This window comes from Epinephelus moara, chromosome 14, assembly GCF_006386435.1.
Source record: "Epinephelus moara isolate mb chromosome 14, YSFRI_EMoa_1.0, whole genome shotgun sequence".
Taxonomy (NCBI): Eukaryota; Metazoa; Chordata; class Actinopteri; order Perciformes; family Serranidae; genus Epinephelus; species Epinephelus moara.
The window spans coordinates 36,635,014-36,656,217 of NC_065519.1; the positions used below are offsets into that span (position 1 = coordinate 36,635,014).

General features: G+C 40.6%; 1 protein-coding gene across 1 annotated transcript in view; it reads right to left on the reverse strand.

Moving 5' to 3' along the window:
• The window catches only part of setd3 (SET domain containing 3, actin histidine methyltransferase), a 96,500-nt gene that overhangs the window by 13,197 nt on the left and 62,099 nt on the right, over positions 1 to 21,204 (reverse strand). The window contains exons 7-9 of the mRNA XM_050061963.1: positions 3,190 to 3,248; positions 765 to 879; positions 570 to 644 (exon numbers count right to left, since the gene is read on the reverse strand). Of these exons, the coding sequence (XP_049917920.1) occupies positions 570 to 644; positions 765 to 879; positions 3,190 to 3,248 (249 nt within the window). The remainder of the gene's footprint in view (positions 1 to 569; positions 645 to 764; positions 880 to 3,189; positions 3,249 to 21,204) is intronic.

The following is a 21,204-nucleotide window of genomic DNA, read 5'->3' on the forward strand; positions in this document are numbered from 1 at the left end:
AGCGCAGGAGAAATGCGCTGCCTGTGTGGACAGTCAAGCGCCTGTGAGTATACTCGCAGGACTTCTGCGGCACTAACACATCTGGTGTGTCCAGGCCGTTATGTTAACAACGCTACATGAAGCAGATGAATGACTTTTTCTCTGCAGTGTGAAAACAGCAGCCACTTAAACCACTGACTGTGCACTCCGCCGCCAAGTGGGCAGGGGTGGTAATTGTAACCGGTCAAATGACCGACGGTCTTCAGCTATCGCTGGCACAGAGGCATGAAATGTGGTCAAGTAAAACAATTTTTTTTTAATGTTATAGATTTTGTCACTCCTACTTTTTTATATTCCTTATTTTTATGGAGGATGAATACTGTTTGAGTTTGTCCCATCTGAGTTCCCATAATGCTTTAGCTGATGTAAACAGGAAGTTGAAATTTGGCTGACTTGTGTGTCTGAACAATGAGTGTGATTTCTGACTCACATGGTTGCTGCAGAGACAGTGTACTGTATGTAAAGGTTTGTGTGTGAGTTAAGCAAAAGAGACAATAAAGATGAAAATATATGAATGGTAGTTTCTTTACCTGTTCGTTCTCTTTGTAGTCCTGCAGTGCCACGCATTCACAGCGATCATCCTCCAGATTGTAGCCAGTGGTAATCTGCAGATCAACAACTTTTACTAATTCAACCTTTACCTGCACTCAGTAAATATATTTTTATGTTTACCAAAACAATAATAATGTAAGTCAGAGTGTGTGAGTGTGAGACAAAAACTTTACCAGTCCATTTATGTGGTTACACATGTCCCAGAGGGGGATGAGAGCCAGAGTGATTCGGCTGCCATCCTCAGTAGGGATCTGGTTCTGACGGGTCATCACTGAGGACACTGCCCACCTGGTAGATACAATCAACCAGTCACTGCTTGTTACAGTGAGGTTTACATATCCCATTGACATCCTGGACAATTGCAGTTCTTGCTTCATAAAGGAGAGGGAAGATTTGACTCTTAGATGTGTATTGCCAAACAGAGAGAAGCCTTGCATCAGATGAGGATGGAGAGAGAAGGAAGGAGGATGGAGGGAGGATGAGAAAGAGAGTGGAGGGTGAACAGAGCAGAAAAACAGGAAATGAGGAGGAGGGAAGATGGAGAAGGACAGGGAGGGAGGAGATACTGAAGGAATAATTCATCACCGGCCCACTTTCTCTGCTCCTTCAGCATGCAATAATTAAGCTTTGTGGAGAATTCCGGTTTATTACCACATGGGTGTTGTGTTTTGTAGTTTTGGCCATTATCTCCATCAGTTATAGTAACATCGCACTCACTGGTTTAGTGGGTGAAATTTGGCCCATTGCTGACTGGTTGTCAACAAGCCAACAGTTCAGGTAGATTATCCAAAAGAATCACAATTCTGAATCAAATCAGGTGATCAAAAATTTGATAATTGTACATAATTAAGCTTTTAGGGTTCCTCCACACTAAATTGATGGAAAATGGAAATATGCCACAATGTTCACAATAAAAAAAAGTTGTGTACTTCCACAATCTTTTTTCTACTTGCCTGTTCATTCCAACATCAAGGTGGTAATGTCATTTGTTGTGTGCAGTGCTCGAGGACAGTGTGCCATTGTCTGATTACAGAATCAAAAATCAATTCTAAGAAAACAATTATCGCCTCGCACAAGTATGCCTCCATGAACCCTGGTAGCACAGAAGGTCTATGCAATCAGCACAGTTTCAAGGTTAATGTCACCAATTCAGTATCCGACCAAATGTCTCCCCTTCTGTTCCTGAGATATGACGCTGAATAATGGCAAGGAAAGTGTTTTTGCAGAACATTCTGTTGTCATAGTGAAGTTGTCCTTCGACCTTTTGTACATAAAATGTCATCACTGTTAGATTTTATTTTATCCTATTAGACATTTCTGTGAAATTTTGTTGTAAGTGGCGTAAGAAAACATGAGTTATGGCCAAAAACATGTTTTGTAAGGTCACAGGGACCTTGATCTTTGACCTTCAACCGCCAAATTGTAATCAGTTCATTCTTAAGTCCAAGTGGACATTTGTGTCAAATTTGAAGAAGTTACCACAAGGTGTTCTTGAGATATCACATTCATGAGAACAAGATGGATGCAAGGTTACACTGACCTATGACCACCAAAATCTTATCAATTCACTGTTGCGTCCAAGTGAATGTTTGTGTCAGATTTGAGATATTGCATTCACAAATGAGAGACAAGGTCACAGTAACATTTGACCACCAAATTCTGATGAGTTCATTCTTGACTTAAAGTGGATGTTTGTGTGTTATTTGAAGAAATTCCTTTAAGGTGCTCTTGAGATATCACATTCATAATAATGAGACGGATGCAAGGTCATAGTGACCTTTGACCACCAAAATCTAAATCAGTTCATCCAAGTGAATGTTTGTGTAAAATTTGAAGAAATTCCCTTAAGGTGTTCTTGAGATATCGTGCTCACAAGAATAAGATATATGAGGTCACAAGAATAAGATATATGAGGTCACAGTGTGACCAAAATGTAATCAGTTCATTGTTGTGTTCAAGTGGACGTTTGTGCAAAATTTGAAAGTATTCCCTCAGGGCATTCTCATAGAGATCTTGAGTTCACAAGAATGGGACGGTGGGACGGACAACCCAAAAACATAATGCCTCCGGCCACGGCTATTGTTGACAGAGTCATATTGAATCATAACATAGGGAATCAAAATCGAACTGTGAGATTCACAAAGATTCTCATTGCTTATTATAACACTTATTTTGAAGTAAAACTACATGCTGGATATGTCAGTGGAAATCCCTCACTGCATAGGAAAAGTGAGTGCACACATTTACATCAAGTACAGTAAGTTCAAGTCCAACCTGAACCAATAAGCCAAATGGAAATTGTGATGTTTACAACAGACAGTTTAGCTAATAATTTCTAATAATTTGTACTATTTACCTTCTGTTTGTCTTCCAAATAAGTTAGACTAACCTCCATTTTTTTATAACCCGTTTGGTCATCTGACTTCTCCTGTTTATGACACTGTTATTACTAACTATAGGAATGATGGCAGCCAGAATTATTCTCAGGAACAGAAACATGATATAGGAATGACACACATTAACATGTAAAAGATGACATGAGAATCTAAGAACAGGCCCATTCTGCACACACACTTATACACACACAAACACACTGACCTGTAGTCATCAAATGTGAAGTTGTCCTTCAAGGGCAATTTGCTGGCGGCGGGATGAGTCTGGGGATGGAGGGAAGAAGGTGGACAAGAGGAAATAGGGAGAGGGAAGGAAAAAACACAAATCAGAATGAGGAATTTTATTATGTAGGTATGCTGGAGGGGGGCTGCCTGACAGGGACGCCTAACAAGAAGGTCTGGGAGTAGGGGGCCACTGCTGTGTGCCGTGTATGTGTGTGTGTGGTCTGACACTGGCCCCCTCACATACATCACTGTCAACTTAATTTGTTGTGGCCAGCAGCCGTCATAAATCTGCCTCATCAATTTTGGCTTGAAACAGGGTGTGTGTCTGTGTGTGTGTTGGACAGTGGGTGTCTGTTGATAGCAATGGTTTCTCCACTTAAAGCCACAGTCACAGTCACAGTCAGCCCCCTACCAGAGCCATTTGCAAACTGTTCTGAGCTTAAGCAGGAGAGAGAGAAGGGAGAGGAAGAGAGTCCAGTGGAATGCATAATAAGAAGAAGGAGGGGGGAAATGAAATGGAAGGATGGGAAAAAGAGTCAGAAGAAGGTAAATACAATCCAATACAAATACAATACAAAGAGTCTATAAGGAAGAGAATAAGCTGTTTCTCAGCTGTTGGTACATGAAAAGAAGATGCGATAAAGCTGATGTTCTGATTTTACTATACTGATATCCTGTTGGTTATTTGGCTCTCACATGATCATACAGTTGATTACAAATTGTCGGACCTGTTCCCGGTGAGAGTTGGACTCCACCAGGGCTGCCCTTCGTCACCGGTTCTGTTCATAACTTTAATGGACAGAATTTCTAGGCGCAGCCGAGTGGTGGAGGATGTCAGGTTCGGTGACGGGAGGATCTTGTCCCTGCTTTTTGCGGATGACGTGGTCTTCCTAGCTCCATCGAACAGTGACCTCCAGCTCTGGCTGAGACGGTTCGCAGCCGAGTGTGAAGCAGCTGGGATGAGAATCAGCACCTCCAAGTCTGAGGCCATGGTGCTCAGCCGGAAAAGGGTGGATTGCCCACTCCAGGTCGGGGGGGAGGTCCTGCCTTAGGTGGAGGAGTTTAAGTATCTTGGAATCTCGTAAGAGCAGATAACAGTCAGAATTTCTCACCTATGGTCACGAGCTCTGGGTAGTGACCAAAAGAACGAGATCACGAGTACAAGCGGCCAAAATGAGTTTCCTCCGCAGGGTGGCTGGGCTCAGCCTTAGAGATAGGGTGAGGAGCTCGGACATCCGGGAGGGACTCGAAGTAGAGCCGCTGCTCCTCCACATCGAGAGGAGCCAGTTGAGGTGGTTCGGGCATCTGGTAAGGATGCCTTCCATGCGCCTCCCTTGGGAGGTGTTTCGGGCATGTCCAACTGGGAGGAGACCTCGGGGCTGCCCCAGGACACGCTGGAGGGATTACATCGCCCGGCTGGCCTGGGAACGCCTCGGGGTTCCCGCGGAAGAGCTGACGGAAGTGGCTGGGGAGAGGACTGTCTAGGCTTCTTTGATGAGGCTGCTGCCCCCGCGACCCGGACCCAGATAAGTGGAGGACGACGAGTACGAGTACGAGTACGAGTGAAATTTATGACAATAAGCACAAAAGTTTATTTTTTAGTTCAAAAGAAACATAAATGATAGGTGGCAATATTGGCTGTCATGACTCATAACAATACTGTATATTGCTGAGCACAAGCTGAATGAAAAGACATTGATACCACTTTTATATCTGTGTGTAAAGCACGGAGTTGGAGTAGGGGCTGCTCAGCCAACACCTCTGAAGCTCACCAACTAACAAATTCTTGATCTGTATCTGATTATTTGTAAATAGCAACAGCTTGCTAAAAAAGTTCCTAATATGCACTTTATCAGATGAAAATATGTAAATGTTGTGTTTAAACTTTGTTCCACTGCCTACGACTGACTGACTGACTGACTGACTGACTGACTGACTGACTGACTGACTGGATACAAAGATTAAAAAAAAGCAAAAGGATAAATAATAATTACTAAAAAAATGAACTTAACTTAGTAAAAAAAAAAAGTGGGAGAATTTTTTGAAATTTACACAAACATAAACTCTGATGACACTGCTACAACAGAACTTGAGTACCTAGTCCGGTATGGAGAAACAGAGTCCCCCTTCAGGAGCCAGACCTAGGAGGGGGCTGGCTGGCAAGCGTCTTGTGACTGGGCTCATAGAAATTACATGGAGCTGCCGCCCTGTGGGATCACCACCCACAGGGACAGACACTGAGGTCAGGTGCAGCAGGCAGGGGCGGGGCCCCAGGCGTGCTGACCCCTAGCATTGCAGACTGGCTCTAGAGATGTGGAATGTCACCTCTCTAGCGGGAAAGGAACCAGAGCTGGAGCTGTAGGTGGAGCAGTGCCAACTAGACATAGTTGGCTCACCTCTACACACCGCCCATACTGGAGTTGTCCAGGGTGAGGGACATCAGGCATGTATGGGGATACTCACGAGCCCCCATACTGAGCGCTGCTGTGTTGGAGCTCTCCCCAGGGAACAGGAGGGTCCCTGCCAGTCACTCAAATGTTTTCAGAAACATATTTCAGTGTACTGTTCAGCTGTAAAATGAGAAAGTTGGTCCGGCTGGTGCTCGGTACTTCAATCAACTGTTTTCAACATGGCAGCCGGGTCACAAACTTTCTCATCTTACAGCTAAACTGTACACTTAAAAATAAATCTGAAAACATTTAGAGTGAGAAATAAGCAATGTTGTAACCAGGGCAGGAATTTCACGAGGGCCACGAGGGCTATTTGGCCCTGTGCCCTTGAAAAAAATATCTGCCCTAAGGCCACAGTGGCCTTGATGCCCTGTCCACACTGCCCCAGGTGATTTTGCAGTTTTCTCCTCTGCCTCTTACCTGTCAACACGGCTTTGACACCTATGTTGGGAATCAACATATATTTACCTCACACGGAGGCACCAGATATGTTGGGGTTAAATTGGCTATCAGAAACAATTAATAATTATTGTTAATAATTAATAATTATGTTAAATAATGTGACTTCATTAACATTAAATCACCTCGTGGGGCACCATTCCCGTAAAGGGAAAAATGATAGCCAGTTAAAGATATCAGTCTCATAAAATACACTAAACTATTCATTTGGAGTTTGATTAATAATTAAATTAATGACAGCAACCAGAATTAACAGTAACGCCTGAAGGATTTTGGAGTTCTTGACTATTCATTCACTCTTGTGCAACATTAAACAGACAGCAGGCATGATTCCAAAGAATTATATTTATTCACAAATAAGTAAAGCAAACCAAAACACACAAATTCTAACTAACTATATACAAGCTTGGTGTGTATATATGTGTGTGTGTGTGTGTGTGAGTGTGAGAGAGAGAAAGGAGAAAGACAAAGGCGGGTGTATTGATCAAGTAGCCGTTTGGCCTACAAACAAAATGTCTGACAACAGAGAACTACCAAAATGGCTGAATCAAAGCTGGCTTCCGGTCGGGGGAGGTGTTTGTCTGACCGTGTGGTCAGGACAAAGACAAAGGAAAGGAACTTTGAGATGCCTGGTTGGGTGTAGCTCTGTTGAAAGCCTATTTGTCAATGAGTCTATGTCAATGTGACGTGTGTTGCAAATGGTCTGAATTAGTGCAGAGATTGTTAAGTTGTGTGCAAGAATCTGTTTGTGAACAGTATTAGCAAACTAAACACTTAGCTGTGGTGAAGCCAACTAATCAATGACCTAACTGCAATCTATATCCTGTGTAACTGACCTATAAGGAAAGCATCAGGAGGTGAGGTGTGTGCATGTGTGTGTGTGTGGAGGAGAGGGGAGAGGGAGATGCTGGTAAAGAGATAGTGTGTGTTATTAGATACTGTTAATGTCACTTATTATGCTTCTGTGCATTGATAGCTCTCTTTTAGTCTGTTTCTGCATCATGTTGAGGAGGACCATGCCTGTGTATATATAAATATATAGATGTATGCAAAAATAAAAAGTGGATTGGTTGCTCGCTGCTAAAAATGTGGCCCGTCGACATTTGCTTATAAATACATAAACCTGGTTGTTCTATGTTTAAAACACATTGGGTTTATTAGTGCTATTAAATAAATCCCATTATTACTTATTATACTCATTATTATTACTTGAATTTTTTTATTTATTAATTTCACAGATAGTTATACATCGTTAGTCCTTAAATGCATGATGAACGTGGACTTAAAATCATTGTTTTATTTTATGGCCTTGCTGCCTTGGCTTTTGGCCTTTGTGCCCTCAAAAAATTGCCAACACGAAAGGCCAAGTGGCCTTGCCCCTAAAATGACGAAATTCCAGGCCTGGCTGTAACAATCTTGATTCATATTCGATGGGAGCTGCCTAGTTTGACAGTTACACCACACAGTGTTTCCCATACACTGATAATTGACCTATGGCTAAGCCCCGCCCTCAAACGCGATGGGCCAATCACAGTGCGTATAGCCATGCCCATACACTCGGACTTCTCTGCCTGGATGCCCATTGAAATGCATTACAGAAAGTCAGTTTTGTTCGGTTTTATGAGCTTTTTCTGAGATTTGAGGTTTAAAAATGGTCAAACGGTGTGCATGGGGTACATGCAACTCCGACACAAGGCATCCTGAGAGGCTGGGCGACAGGGTGTATTTTTTACCCTTTCCTAAACCACATCTCAACCGAGAAAAGTGTCTCCTTTGGATAAAGTTGTGCGGTAGACCACAAATAGGGATGTCATGATACCAAAAATTCAGTAGTTGGTGCCGATACCAGTAAAATTACATGATTCTCGATACCAAAGTCGATACCACGGTTATAAAAAAAAAAAAAAAAAAAAAAAGTAAGATCCCATGTACTTAAACAAGAAATACTTTATTAAAATATTTGCATATAAAATAACATTTCTTTCAACAGACTGATATTACTTATATTTTTTTCTTTCTCTCTTTTCATGTACCTATTTTTCGTTGTAAAAAACATTGATCAACATCTGCAATAAACTCAATAAACTATCTAAATATTTACTATTTAAATCACGCTGACAGCGTTTGAGCCACCCACAAGAATGTCTGGAATTTTGTTGGTTTCATTTTGTTTGTGCTGTCCGGGTGCAAACGGCGTTTTTTGACGTCCGTGGTCCACTTGTGGATAAATCAAACGTCCCAGTACAATAAATCAAATGTACCTCAATCGCTGTGTTTCGGAAGTAGACGCGCATGCGCAGTCACATACTACTGAGAGTGAAATCCCTGATAGTTAGCTCACACGCAGCTTGTTCAAGCTGTTCTCTGTGTTGTTGAAATTAAACAAAATAACATGGAACATATCTGCTTATTATGCTACCGATTTTAATTGGGATATTTTCTGATGAACTGAGTGACATTTAACGGAGTGCTGCACGTCTGGAAGGCTGGGCTCATAGGAGGCCCTCATAGGGGGCACTGGGGGAGAGAGGGAGATGTCCGGAGTCCAGACAAAGCTCCGCACGGAGCACGGACGGTTCAGAGGCAATTTTGAATGAGTTAAAAGCAATTAATAAACAGACAAAGTGGTGTTTAAAACTGCATATATTGCTAGCAGATCTATTTTCTGGCCTAAAGTGTGGCCGTGACTGGTTCTGAATGTGGGCTTTAGCAGGCAGCTGCTGCCATGTGTAGTTCTACTTCCTCGTCACTCCCTCACTCTTAATGTAGGCATGGACTGTAACGCTATATGGCGTATACTGCACCCATCAGTTCCGGAAGAGTCATAGCACCGATTCTTATGTTTGTATCGGTTCTTCCGGTTTTGCAAAAAAAAAAAAAAAAAGATAGAATCGCCGGGTGTTTTTCATCATGGAATCTAAAGGTATCACGAGTATCGGTTCTCATGACATCACTTACCACAACATCAACTCAATGTGAATAAGATTAACAAGGATGACTATATCTGTTCTAAGGTAAGTCAACATCGTGTTTGAGGCAACATATTGTGACTTTGCTGGAATGAAATATACATCTCTAGCTAGCGTAAGCTAAAGTTAGCCTAACTTTAGCTCCTAGCTGCGTTGGTCATCATGTCACCTTGTTCGCTGGGAGTTCATTAGCCTATTTTGGTCTAGTTTTTTTACTTTGGTGATCGTACATCATTGTTGGCTGTTGTCCAAAGGGCTCTAGTTAAGCTAACGTTAACTTCTGGAGCTTAGCTTCATTAACTTCTGCAATCGCAGAGATAGCCAAAAACCTTAACTTCAGCACTTTGATGCACCAAAATTTGATAGTTATGTCTCCAATCATCAATTGCCTCCTGCAAAATGCCGTGTACCGTGACACCTGCCATAGCACCGGTCACTGGATGTTGATATTTTGTCCGAGTGAGTGGAGGGGGACGTGGCTTAGCCATAGGTCAATTTGCCCTGCCCTAGTCTCGAAAAATTGATATAAAATGCCTCCGGTTCCACCTGCCACCTGTTCTTCTCTATGGATTTTCTCCGCAACCGTACGTCATAGTGAGAAGCCACTAATATCACGTGAAACAGCGGAACTGCAGCTTTCCGACAAGACCAAGCTTGCTGGTAGTCCAATGTTTTCACAAGGAAAAACAATGATAAAGTTACACTAAAATTATGTATAACAAAGCTTTCATACAGCTTTGCACACACATTGCTCTTGGATGGATTACTTGTGAATGCAGGGTCGCACAGAAATACCATATCACATGGAAGCGCAGGACCGGAGCTTTCCGATGATACCAAACCATCATTGTGCTGTCATCCCATCACGCTACAAATAAAGATCAATTGTCTACAAAATAAAAACATGATGAATTTCTTTATATATATATATCCATTCCATATCCATTATACAGATATTGTCATCAGTCACTTCATATAGTGAGGAATAATAATGTTATTATTTTTCTATGATCTTAGATGTAAATATTGCATGTTTCTTTCAAATAAAACACATTTTTGACTTGTGAATGAGTCAATGGAATTTTTTGCAATAATGAAAAAATACTGGAAATTATGTCCGCCTGGCGCAAACCACATGTTTTGGACAACTGTGAAGTGACAGAATGTCCCACCATCATGGTTCTTATATTGCCAGATTTCAGAGAGTCTCCCCTCTTCATACAGTGGCAAGAAAAAGTATGTGAACCTTTTGGAATGTCATGGTTTTCTGAATAAATTTCTCATAAAATGTGATCTGATCTTCAACTAAGTCAAGGGTATTGACAAATATAATGTGTCTAAAATAATAACACACAAAAAAACCTGATCTTTCATGTCTGTATTGAACACACTCATTCAACATTCAAAATGGCAGTGGAAAAAGTAAGTGAACCCTTAGAATTAATAACTGGTTGACCCCCCCTTGGCAGCAATAACTTCAACCAGGCACTTCCTGTAGCTGTGGATCAGACCTGCACATCGTTGAGGAGGAATTTTAGCCCATTCTTCCTGGCAGAACTGCTTTAGCTCTGTCAAATTCTTTGGACGTCTCATGTGTATGGCTCTCTTCAAGTCATTCCATAGCATCTCTATTGGGTTGAGGTCTGGGCTCTGACTTGGTCACTCCAAAAGGTGGATTTTGTTTTTCTGAAGCCATTTTGTTGTGAACTTGCTCCGGTGTTTTGGGTTGTTGTCCTGTTGCATCACCCACCTGCTACTGGAGGGACTCACTGCTATCATGAAAGAAATACGAGACCTCAAACAGGAGATGAAGGAAGACCTCTCGAAATTCAAAGAGTAATTCAAAGAGGAGGTGAGGTGAGAGTTTGTCGGCTTTAAAGAGGAAATGAACAGAAGAGTGGCGCAAAATGTCGCGGAAATACAACAACAGCGGAAGGATATTACTGAGGCACAGGAACGAATAACCGAGTTGGAAGACTGGAACATGGATGCGAAAGAAGCCATCCTTACTCTAATAAAACAGCAAACGGAACTGCAAGAGAAGCTGACCGAGGTGGAAGGACATGGAAGATGCTGTAACTTAAGAATTTATAACGTGGCTGAACAGGACAATGAATCCGTGCCAGAGTTGATGGACGGGCTCCTACGCCGGGAGCTTGGGCTACTGGACGGAACTGAACTGCATATCCAATGGGCACACAGAAGCCTCGGGAAAAAAACACCACTGGGATCAACTCCGACATCTATAGTGATCAACTTTCTGAAATACGAAACCAAAGAGAACATTCTGGCTAAAGCCTGGAAAAAGAAAATGCAAGCCGGCAGAAGAGAGATATTTTTGGACCATGATTATCCCACTGAGGTGATGAAGATGCGTAAGTCCTACTCTGAGATCAAAAACTTTCTGAAAGAGAAAAACATACGCTTCCAGGCGCCTCTGAGTAGAATAAGGATCCACTGGTCAGATGGACCCAAGATTTACAACAACGCTGAAGATGCAGCGCAAGACATGAGGAGAAGACAGCTGGAGATACAGGAGAGGCACGGCAGCAGACCTTCACTCGAGGAGCGAATCCGAAGAGCTGCACCATGACAATGCATTGGAGAGAAGCAGGGGACAAACGGAGGGACAACCGCCTCAGAGGAACTCAGCCAAGAAGCAGGGAGCTGAGCGAGGGAAAAGCTGCAAGAGTTTAAAAGATGAAACAACGATGAAGATCAGGTCAATGGAGAGGGGGGTGTAAGTGAGGAAAGAATCCCCAGGAAACCAAAAAGAACTAGATGGCTCCTGTTTTTAAGTTAAAGCCTATATAATGGCTGGGTGAGTAAGCAGAGGCACCAAAACTGAACAGACAACCAGTTTATTTTGATATTACACAAGGTATTTAAAGGGTGACTAACTGATTTATATTTAACCTTCTGTTTTGATTTCTCATTTTATTTCTATGTATTATACTCCAGGTGACAACCTGAAGTTCTTTATTTATTACAACAGAAAGGGTTCCACTGAGACAGACTTAAAGTGGGGAATCTTAAAAACACCCCCCTCCCCTATAAGCACAATACTTCTCTAATGTTTACATAAGAATCGACAGGGAGACCTATTAAACTAGTAACTGTTGGACTTAACTAGTAGGATGGGAGGGCTTATTTCAGGTTTACCCCACATCACTAGGGGGGGCCCTTTATATACAAAAGGTCATCCCTCACTCCCGCCAACAGGGAGACGGGCCTATGGGGAACAAGGCCCTTATTTACAGGGAGTTCAGTTTCTGTGTTTGTTCATACTTTGTTCATGGGAAAATGTTGGTTGAAAATATTACAGTGGAGGGGCTAAGAACCATTTCAAGGGATATAAACAATGCAACAATGATATAATGGTGGTGTCGTTGACTATTAATGGCATAAATAATATTAAAAAAAGAGGTAAAGACTTCCGGTTTCCGCATGATGGAGTAGATTGCGGAGGAGAGGAGCTCCGACATAAAAATAATAAGTGAGTTTGAACCTTCAAAACCGGTAGAAGGGGACACGATCTAAATGTCAACTACTCCGCGTTAAACTCCTGACATGAAAAAGAACACACGTCGAGAGAAAAGGCAAAAGACGCAAACACAAAGAACGATTACTCTATTCACTCGGAGCAGCCCAAAGATGGCCAACAGCGCAGTGGTGAACACACTCTCCCTGGGGATGCTGAGAGAAGAACTACAAACATCCAGGGAAGAGGTACTGGTTCAGATTAAAGCTGAAATCACCTCATCATTTAAAGAGATAAAGAAGGATATTGTCTCTCTCTGTGAAGAAACTAAAGCCGACATACTGTCCATACGGGACGAGCTAGCCGGCGAGTTAGCCCCATTCCGCTCGGCTCAGGCAGAGACTAGCTGATAAATGTGACGAGGTGGAAACCGTGCTCGGCGAAATGATGGACAGAGTCACCGTTCTGGAAAAGACACATGAACTAATCAATAAAGAGTATAAGACACTGCAAGACAAATATCAGGATCTCGAAAATAGAAGCAGAAGAAAAAATCTATGGCTGATTGGTATTAAAGAGGGAGCTGAAGGCGGCGATATGATCAGATTCCTCACTGATTTCTTCCCCGCGGTGCTCGGAGCCAACAACTTCAGATCCCCTGTAGTGATTGACCGGGCACATCGTACGCTAGCCCCGCAGCCGGCCAACGGAAAGAGACCCCGGGCCATTCTCGCCCGCTTACATTATTACACGGACAAACAGCGGATACTGGATCTGGGCAAAGCTAAAGGACGACTGACTTACGGAGGGCACCAGGTGCAGCTCTTTCCTGACATGAGCCCAGAGATCGGCAGGCAGCGCGCCGCTTACAACGCATTAAAGAGGAAACTCCGAGAGGCCAGCATCGAGTGCAGCTTATTCTTCCCTGCCAAGCTCGTCATTACCATGGACAGGATGAGACACACCTTTGATTCCCCGAAAGCCGCTGAAGACTTCTACAACCAGAAGATCGCCAAAGTGGACTGATCCCCATAAACGCAAGTAATCGTAATGTTCGGGGTTTGATATTCTTTTCTTTATATAATGTAATCTTTTTTCTTGTTTTGTTTTTTTGCTGTCAGAGAGCAGTTATTACATTAAAATGTGAAAATAATTTAACTAACCAAAGTAACAATTTTTGTAACTGTAAACACTTTTTTCTTCCTGTCAATATTGTATATCTCTGTTTCTGCTCTCCATTTAGATATTTAGACTTTTGGAATTATATACTCTGAATGTTTATTTCTTATTCAAATTAGCGAAGAAGGCAATACCATACACACAGAGTACAGCTGATCAGCCATCTTGATTTTTGTGAGATAAATTTGTCATCTTACTATCAGGACTATCTATGTTGCCATCATTAAGTTCCACTGTTTTATGTTAACTACAACAATTTACAATTGAAAGGTTCAAAATTGAAATATATTTAGATGGAGCCGTGAGACCAAGTCTGCTCTTTTTAATTTTCTACTTTTTCCCCCCTCATCTGAGGTGTGTGGAATCGCAAGTTGCCTTTGGACTTTGAGATGCTTATTGTTCTCCCACCACTTGTTTGGGAAGTGGTGGGGGTGGGGTGGGTAGTTGTTAAGTTCAATAAGTTAGGTGATGAAAATTATTCAAAGTTATTACATGTACATGTTTTTTGTGTAGCCCCCCTCTTCCCTTCTTATTTTTTTATTTTGATTTTATTTATTTATTTATTTATTTATTTCTCCTCTTTCCTCAGCCAGGATGCAGGAATATTCATGCTACCATTGTACCTTTTCCAATTAGACTATGGATAGAAACCCAAAGAGATCATTAGTGAGTGCGGAGGAGAGTGTGGTGAGATTTGTCATATGGAATTGCAGAGGATTAAAAGGGAACTGTGAAACGGGGTAATGTACTTGTTCATCTGCAGAGATTGGGGGCTGAGGTAATCTTTTTGTAAGAAAACCTCAAAAACCATGCACATAAACAATTACATACAAATTGGGTTGGACATGCGTTTCATTCTAGGTTTAACTCAAAGTTAAATAAATAGCGGGACTGCTATTATAATAAATAAAAATGTCCCCTTCACTGCATCATACATAATAGCTTACTCGAATGGAAGGTATGTCATAGTAACAGGGGGACTGTACAACACCCCAATAACTCTGGCAAACATTTATGCCCCTAACTTTGATGATGAGGAATTTATGACATCAGTACTTGCTTCCCTACCCAATCTTCATACTCATAACCTGCTTCTAGCAGGTGACTTCAACTTTGTGATGGATCCAGTGCTGAACAGATCATCGAGCAAACAACACTCTTTATCTAAATCGGCTAAAACGCTGCACAATTTTTTGAAGTCAACTAATATGATAGATGCATGGAGATATAAGCACCAAAACCAACGAAGATACTCTTTTTTCTCTCAGCCACATAAGTCCTTCTCCAGGATTGATTTTTTTTATAGACTCAAAACTTCTATCAGCTGTAAAATATATAGATTATGAAGCTATTGTTTTGTTAGATCACGCCCCTCTAAAACTATAACTAAACTTTCCCTGTAGGCATCCATCCAAAACATGGTGTATGGATAATGGCTTGCCAGCCAGTGAAACCCACACAGAATTTATCAGATCTCAAATAGCTTTATACATGCAAATTAATGAGACCCCAGATGTTTCTAAAGGTACATTATGGGAGGCCCTGAAAGCATATGTTCGAGGACAAATTATCTCATACTCAGCTCAATTGACCAGGACACAAAATGTGAGAAGAAAAGCTATAACAGAACAAATTGCTGAATTGGATAAACAGTATGCAAGATCTCCTAATCCTGAACTGCTCTCTAAAAGAACGTCTGCAAACCGAGTTTAATCTCCTCTCCACACCCGAAACAACCAAATTAATAAATCGTTCCAGACACAGATACTATGAACACGGAGAGAAAATTGGAAGACAATTGGCTCATCAGATAAGGCTGAATGAGGCATCTAGACTTGTAACTGAAATTCACACAAGTTCTGGAAATACAACAAAGGACCAATCAGAAATACATCAAGAATTTAAACAATTTTACCCTAAACTATATACAACAGAAGTGATAGATACTTCTAGAACTATGCAGGAGTTCTTTGATCATTTAAATATTCTCTCCATTCGTCAGGAGGATATGCATGTGCTGGAGAAGCCTATAACTTTGGAGGAAGTTACCTTAGCAATACGTAGTTTACAAAGTTCAAAAGCGCCAGACCCAGATAGGTACACTGCTGAATTTTATAAGACTTTCACAGCGGAGATAGCACCACTTCTTCTCAAAGTCTTCAATGAGTCGGCAGAAAGGGGATCTCTTCCAGCAACATTTTATCAGGCAACAATTTCTTTAATACACAAAAAAGGGAAAGATCCGCTTGAAACCGCATCATACAGACCAGTGAGTCTACTGAATGTTAGACTCACAAGTCAGTCTTTAGACGCTTTGCTTAACTAAAGACTGATGACTTTCTCCCTGATTTTGTGTTTAGATGGGCGGATACAATTTCAGAGTTTAAAAAAACTCCCTACGTTGCAGAACCAATAGTAAATCCGCAGGGCGGTCCTTCGGTGGCTCGCTGAACTCTTGTGCTCGTAAACATAGTCCGACTGCGTTAAAAGTTTTAAACAAAGTCGCTGTAAGTCCTTCATTTCCACAATCTTGTGGACTGAGCACACGTTTGATAAAACGGAGTTAAATCTCTCGGCATCCATTTTCAAGCTCTCTGTGTGTTTGTTTCCTTGCAGACGAGAAAAGGGGGAGCACACATTTCTGGGGGGCCGTGTCCTTTTAAAAAATGCAAGAGGCGCTGCTTTGTTGCCGGCCGTTTTCGCCGGTGTGTTAAACACACTTTAGAAAGGAGTGTCCCCAGACTATCAGAAGGCGGAGATCTCTCATTGTCTGGTGGCGAGACTAACTGAATGTAGACACCAAAATTTTAGTGAAGATATTGGCAATAAGATTAGAACATGTACTTCCAACAATAATACATGAGGATCAAACTGGTTTAATCAAGAACAGACAAATGACTCATAACATCCGCAGACTGTTCAATATTATTTATACATCGAACCCTAACTCACTTTCTAAAATACTGATATCCCTGGACGCAGAGGAGGCCTTCGACAGGGTTGAGTGGGATTTCCTCTTCTCGGCCCTGTCAAGGTTTGGGTTCGGTTCCAAGTTTGTGACATGGATTAGACTCCTGTATGCATCTCCAATGGCCTCAGTGCAGACAAATAAGATTAAACCTGAGTACTTTACACTAACAAGATCCACTAGACAGGGATGGCCACTATCCCCTCTCCACTTTTCGCTGGCAAGCCAACCTCTTGCGATCTCTTTGCGTTTGTCAGTTGAATACAGTAGGATCTTTAGAGGAGGTGCCAAATACAAGACCTCATTATTTGCAGATGATTTATTAATATATATCTCTGACCCCTTTAAATCAATCCCTGCAGTAATTTCAATTTTGAATAAATCTGGACAAATAACAGGATATAAAATCAATATTAATAAAAGCATATTATTCCCAATTAAAACTCCAAAAGAACAACAAATTTTTGATAATTTGCCCTTTAAGGTCTCAAATCAATTTAAATATTTGGGAATAACATTAGCAGGCCGAATTAACATGATTAAGATGACGTCTTTCCCTTTCTATTTCAGGGTATTCCCGTCTGTATCAAAAATCTTTTTTTTTTTTCTTTTTTTTCAAAACATAGATAAAATAGTCTCAGAGTTTATTTGGAACAAGAAAAAAACAGGCTAAGGACGATTTTCTTACAGAGGCCGGAATCAGTAGGAGGTATGGGACTGCCAAACTTTAAACTTTATTATTGGGCGTGCAACGTCAAAATGATGGCTTTCTGACTACAAAAAAATCCTCTGCAATGGTTGAGCATAGAGAAGATCTGCTGTTACCCCTCTTCCCTCATAGCCATACTGTTTTCCACTCTGCCCACCGTTGACCCTGAATCACTCAAGATCTGGTCCCAGGTTCGAAAATTTTAAGGGTGGCAATCTGGTTCACTTAAAATTCCTCTTATAGAAAACCATGCCTTTGCACCCACATTTACGAATACTATATTTAATGACTGGTTTGAAAAAGGAATTCAAGGTTTCTCAGATTTGTTTATAGACCAAACTTTCCAACATTTGAACAGGTACAGAGTAAATATAACATTCCGAGGTCTCAGTTCTATAAATATTTACAGGTACGCAGTTTTGTTATGAAGGATAATTCATCATACCCAAATTCTCCTAATCGGTCCATAATGGAATTGATACTTATACTAGATCCTCATAAGAAGGGAGGAATATCCTATATTTATGAAAAACTCTCAAATCTAATATCTACGGATACTATGGACCATCTAAGATCAGCCTGGCAAGATGATGTAGGAGGGGAGATCACAGAAGAACAATGGCAGACAGCTCTGGCACAAATTCACAGCTCTTCAATATGTGCAAGACACGGCCTCCTGCAATTCAAAATAATACATCGCATACACTGGTCAAAACAAAAACTCCACAAAGTATTTCCTTCAATAGATCCCTCCTGTGACAGATGTGGACTTACACCAGCATCACTGGGGCATATGTTTTGGAGCTGCCCAAAGTTATCAAATTATTGGCACAGTATCTTTCAGACGCTATCAAATATTTTGCAAAGACCAACTGGTGCAGACCCTCTAGTGGCAGTTCTCGGAATTACTGACCTGAGTATATTGAAAAATAATATGGAGCATAGAATGGTATAATTTGTCAACCTACTCGCACAAAGATTGATATTGCTTAATTGGAAACAAAAAACACCCCCAACTTTTTCAAATCTTTTGACAGATGTCATGAAGCATATAGACTTAGAAAAAATAGGTTCTTGCTGAAAAGTCAAGAAAACAAATTTTACGAAATCTGGCAGCCGTTTTTTGATTATTTTAAAAGCAAAGCTTTTCCCCTGTGTTTTGCCTTATGGTTATGTTGCATTTATTTGTACATGTGTAAACAGAACATATTTCTGTGCACCTTGATTAAGATGTTAAGCTTGGAGTTGGGGGTAATATGATGTGCAGTGTTGAGTTGTATGTGTGAATCATGCAATGTTTGTGTTGCTTGTTTTGAGTGTTCAAAAAGAATGAAAACTCAATAAGGAGAGTTGAAAAAAGAGGTAAAGCCTAATCTAAGTTCAGAAAAGAGAAGATGCAGGTAATTATTATTATTATTTTTTTTTTTACAAGAGACACATTTAACGCAAGAGAAACACGCAAAGTTTAAAAAGTTAGGCTATAGGAATTAATTTTCCAGTTCCTTTGGACAAAATCACAAGAGGGCTGTGGCGATATTGGTCTCCAACACAATGAAGTTTGAATTGATCAAAGAAATTGGTGATAAGGAGGGAAGATACATCATGATAAAGGGTAAGTTAGAAAACCAATTACTGACACTGTTCAATGTGTATGCCCCTCAAGAAAGTGGAAAAACATTTTTTGAAAAAATATTTGATCTTATAAATTTGGAAACAGAAGGGACATTGATATGTCATTTCATTTCATTTCGTTTATTTGTTTATTTGTACAGGGACAGTGCACTAGTTTTAGCTGAGTAGCTGTGGTGGGGACTTTAACGTGGTATTGAATTACAAGCTAGACACAAGTATGAAGGGAAGTAAAAAACATAATAAGTATGTCAGAAATGGATATATTAGATGTGTGGAGAGAACTTCATCCATCTGATCGGGACTATACCCACTACTCAGTCCCACATGCAATGTACTCTAGAATTGATTATTTTTTAATGAATAAAGAAGATATATACAGAGTGAAGGAGTGCAGGATAGGGGTGACTGATATATCAGATCATAGTGAAATTTACCTAACAATTCATTTGAACAATAAAAGGAAAAACACAGTATGGAGACTCAATGAACAATAAGGGACTAATTGAAGAATTAAAAGGGGAAATAATTAGATATACAGAAGAAAATGATAACGGGGAAGTAGACCAAACAATTTTATGGGATGCACTGAAAGCAGTGATAAGAAGGAGGCTGATTTCACACACAGCATTTGCAAATAAAGTTAGATTAGAAACGTACAAGAAACAAATCGAAAAATTAAAAGAATTGGAACATCAACATAAACTGTCAAAAGATTCAGGAATACTTAATCAGGTTAAAGAAGCTCGGAAAAAAATAGATGAAATCCTGCTGGAAGAGGTGGAACGGAAAGCAAGGTTTATAAAACAAACCTACTATGAGGGAGGATCTAAAGCCACTAAAATCATGGCTAGACACATTAAGAAACAACAAGCATTACGTAATATACGTAAAATAAGAGACCCGTTAATCAGTGAAATTCTAGATGAACCAGAAGAAATAGAAAAGGTATTTGAGGAATATTACAGTAAATTGTATACACAGCCTACCCCTACAGGTGAAGAGGACTTGACGGAGTTTTTAGAAAAATTGGATTTACCTGCAATAGGTGTAAAACAGAATGAGATGTTGATTTCAAAAATAACAGAGGGTGAGATAGAAAAGGCAATTAGTCAGACAAAATCAGGGAAATCACCAGGAGCTGATGGATTGGGGGCTTCTTTTTACAAAACCTTCAAAAAGGAGTTAATTCTGCTATTATATGACTCATTTAATTATAGCCTCAGGTCAGGCAAGATCCCTCCCTCATGGAAGGAGGCCATCATCTCAGTTATTCCAAAGGAAGGTAAAGACAAAGAACACTGTTGCAATTATAGACCCATATCACTCTTAAATGTGGATTATAAACTCTATACCTCCATCATAGCGAAGAGATTAGAGACATATATGCAGGACTTGATTGATGAGGACCAGACTGGTTTTATTAAAGAAAAGCAAACATAAGATAATACAAGAAGGAGCCTACATGTCACAGAAAATATACAAAGGCAGGGAGAAAGTGCAGTTATGGTAAGCATAGACACCGAAAAGGCCTTCGATAGCGTGAATTGGATATTTTTATATAAAAGGTTTTAGAAAAAATTGGGTTAAATGAAGAATCTGTGAATTGTATTAGATCAGTATATCAGGAACCAATGGCACGGACCAAAATAAATGGCAATTTGACAAAATGATTCAATCTGGAAAGGGGGACGAGACAGGGTTGTTGCCTCTCTCCAACTCTCTTCGCATTGTTCATCGAACCATTAGCCCAGATGATTAGGCAGGAGGAAGAAGTTAAAGGGGTGAAGATAGGAGAGGAGGAACATTAGATAGGATTATTTGCGGATGATATATTAATATTAAAAAAAAAAAAACGAACGAAAGCTCTCCAAAAATGATGAGACTATTAGAGAACTACGGAAAATGCTCAGGATACAAAATGAATGACACAAAAACACAGATTTTGTCAATAAATTACTCCCTGTCGCAAGAGATAAAGGAAACATACAAGCTCAAATGGAATGCTAAATCAATAAAATATTTAGGACTAAATGTCACAAAAGGAATAGATAAGCTATATGATGCAAATTACACAAAAATAAATCAAGAAATTAGGAGAGACTTGGAGAGATGGTCAGGTATTAGTTTGGATTTCAGCTCAAGGATAGA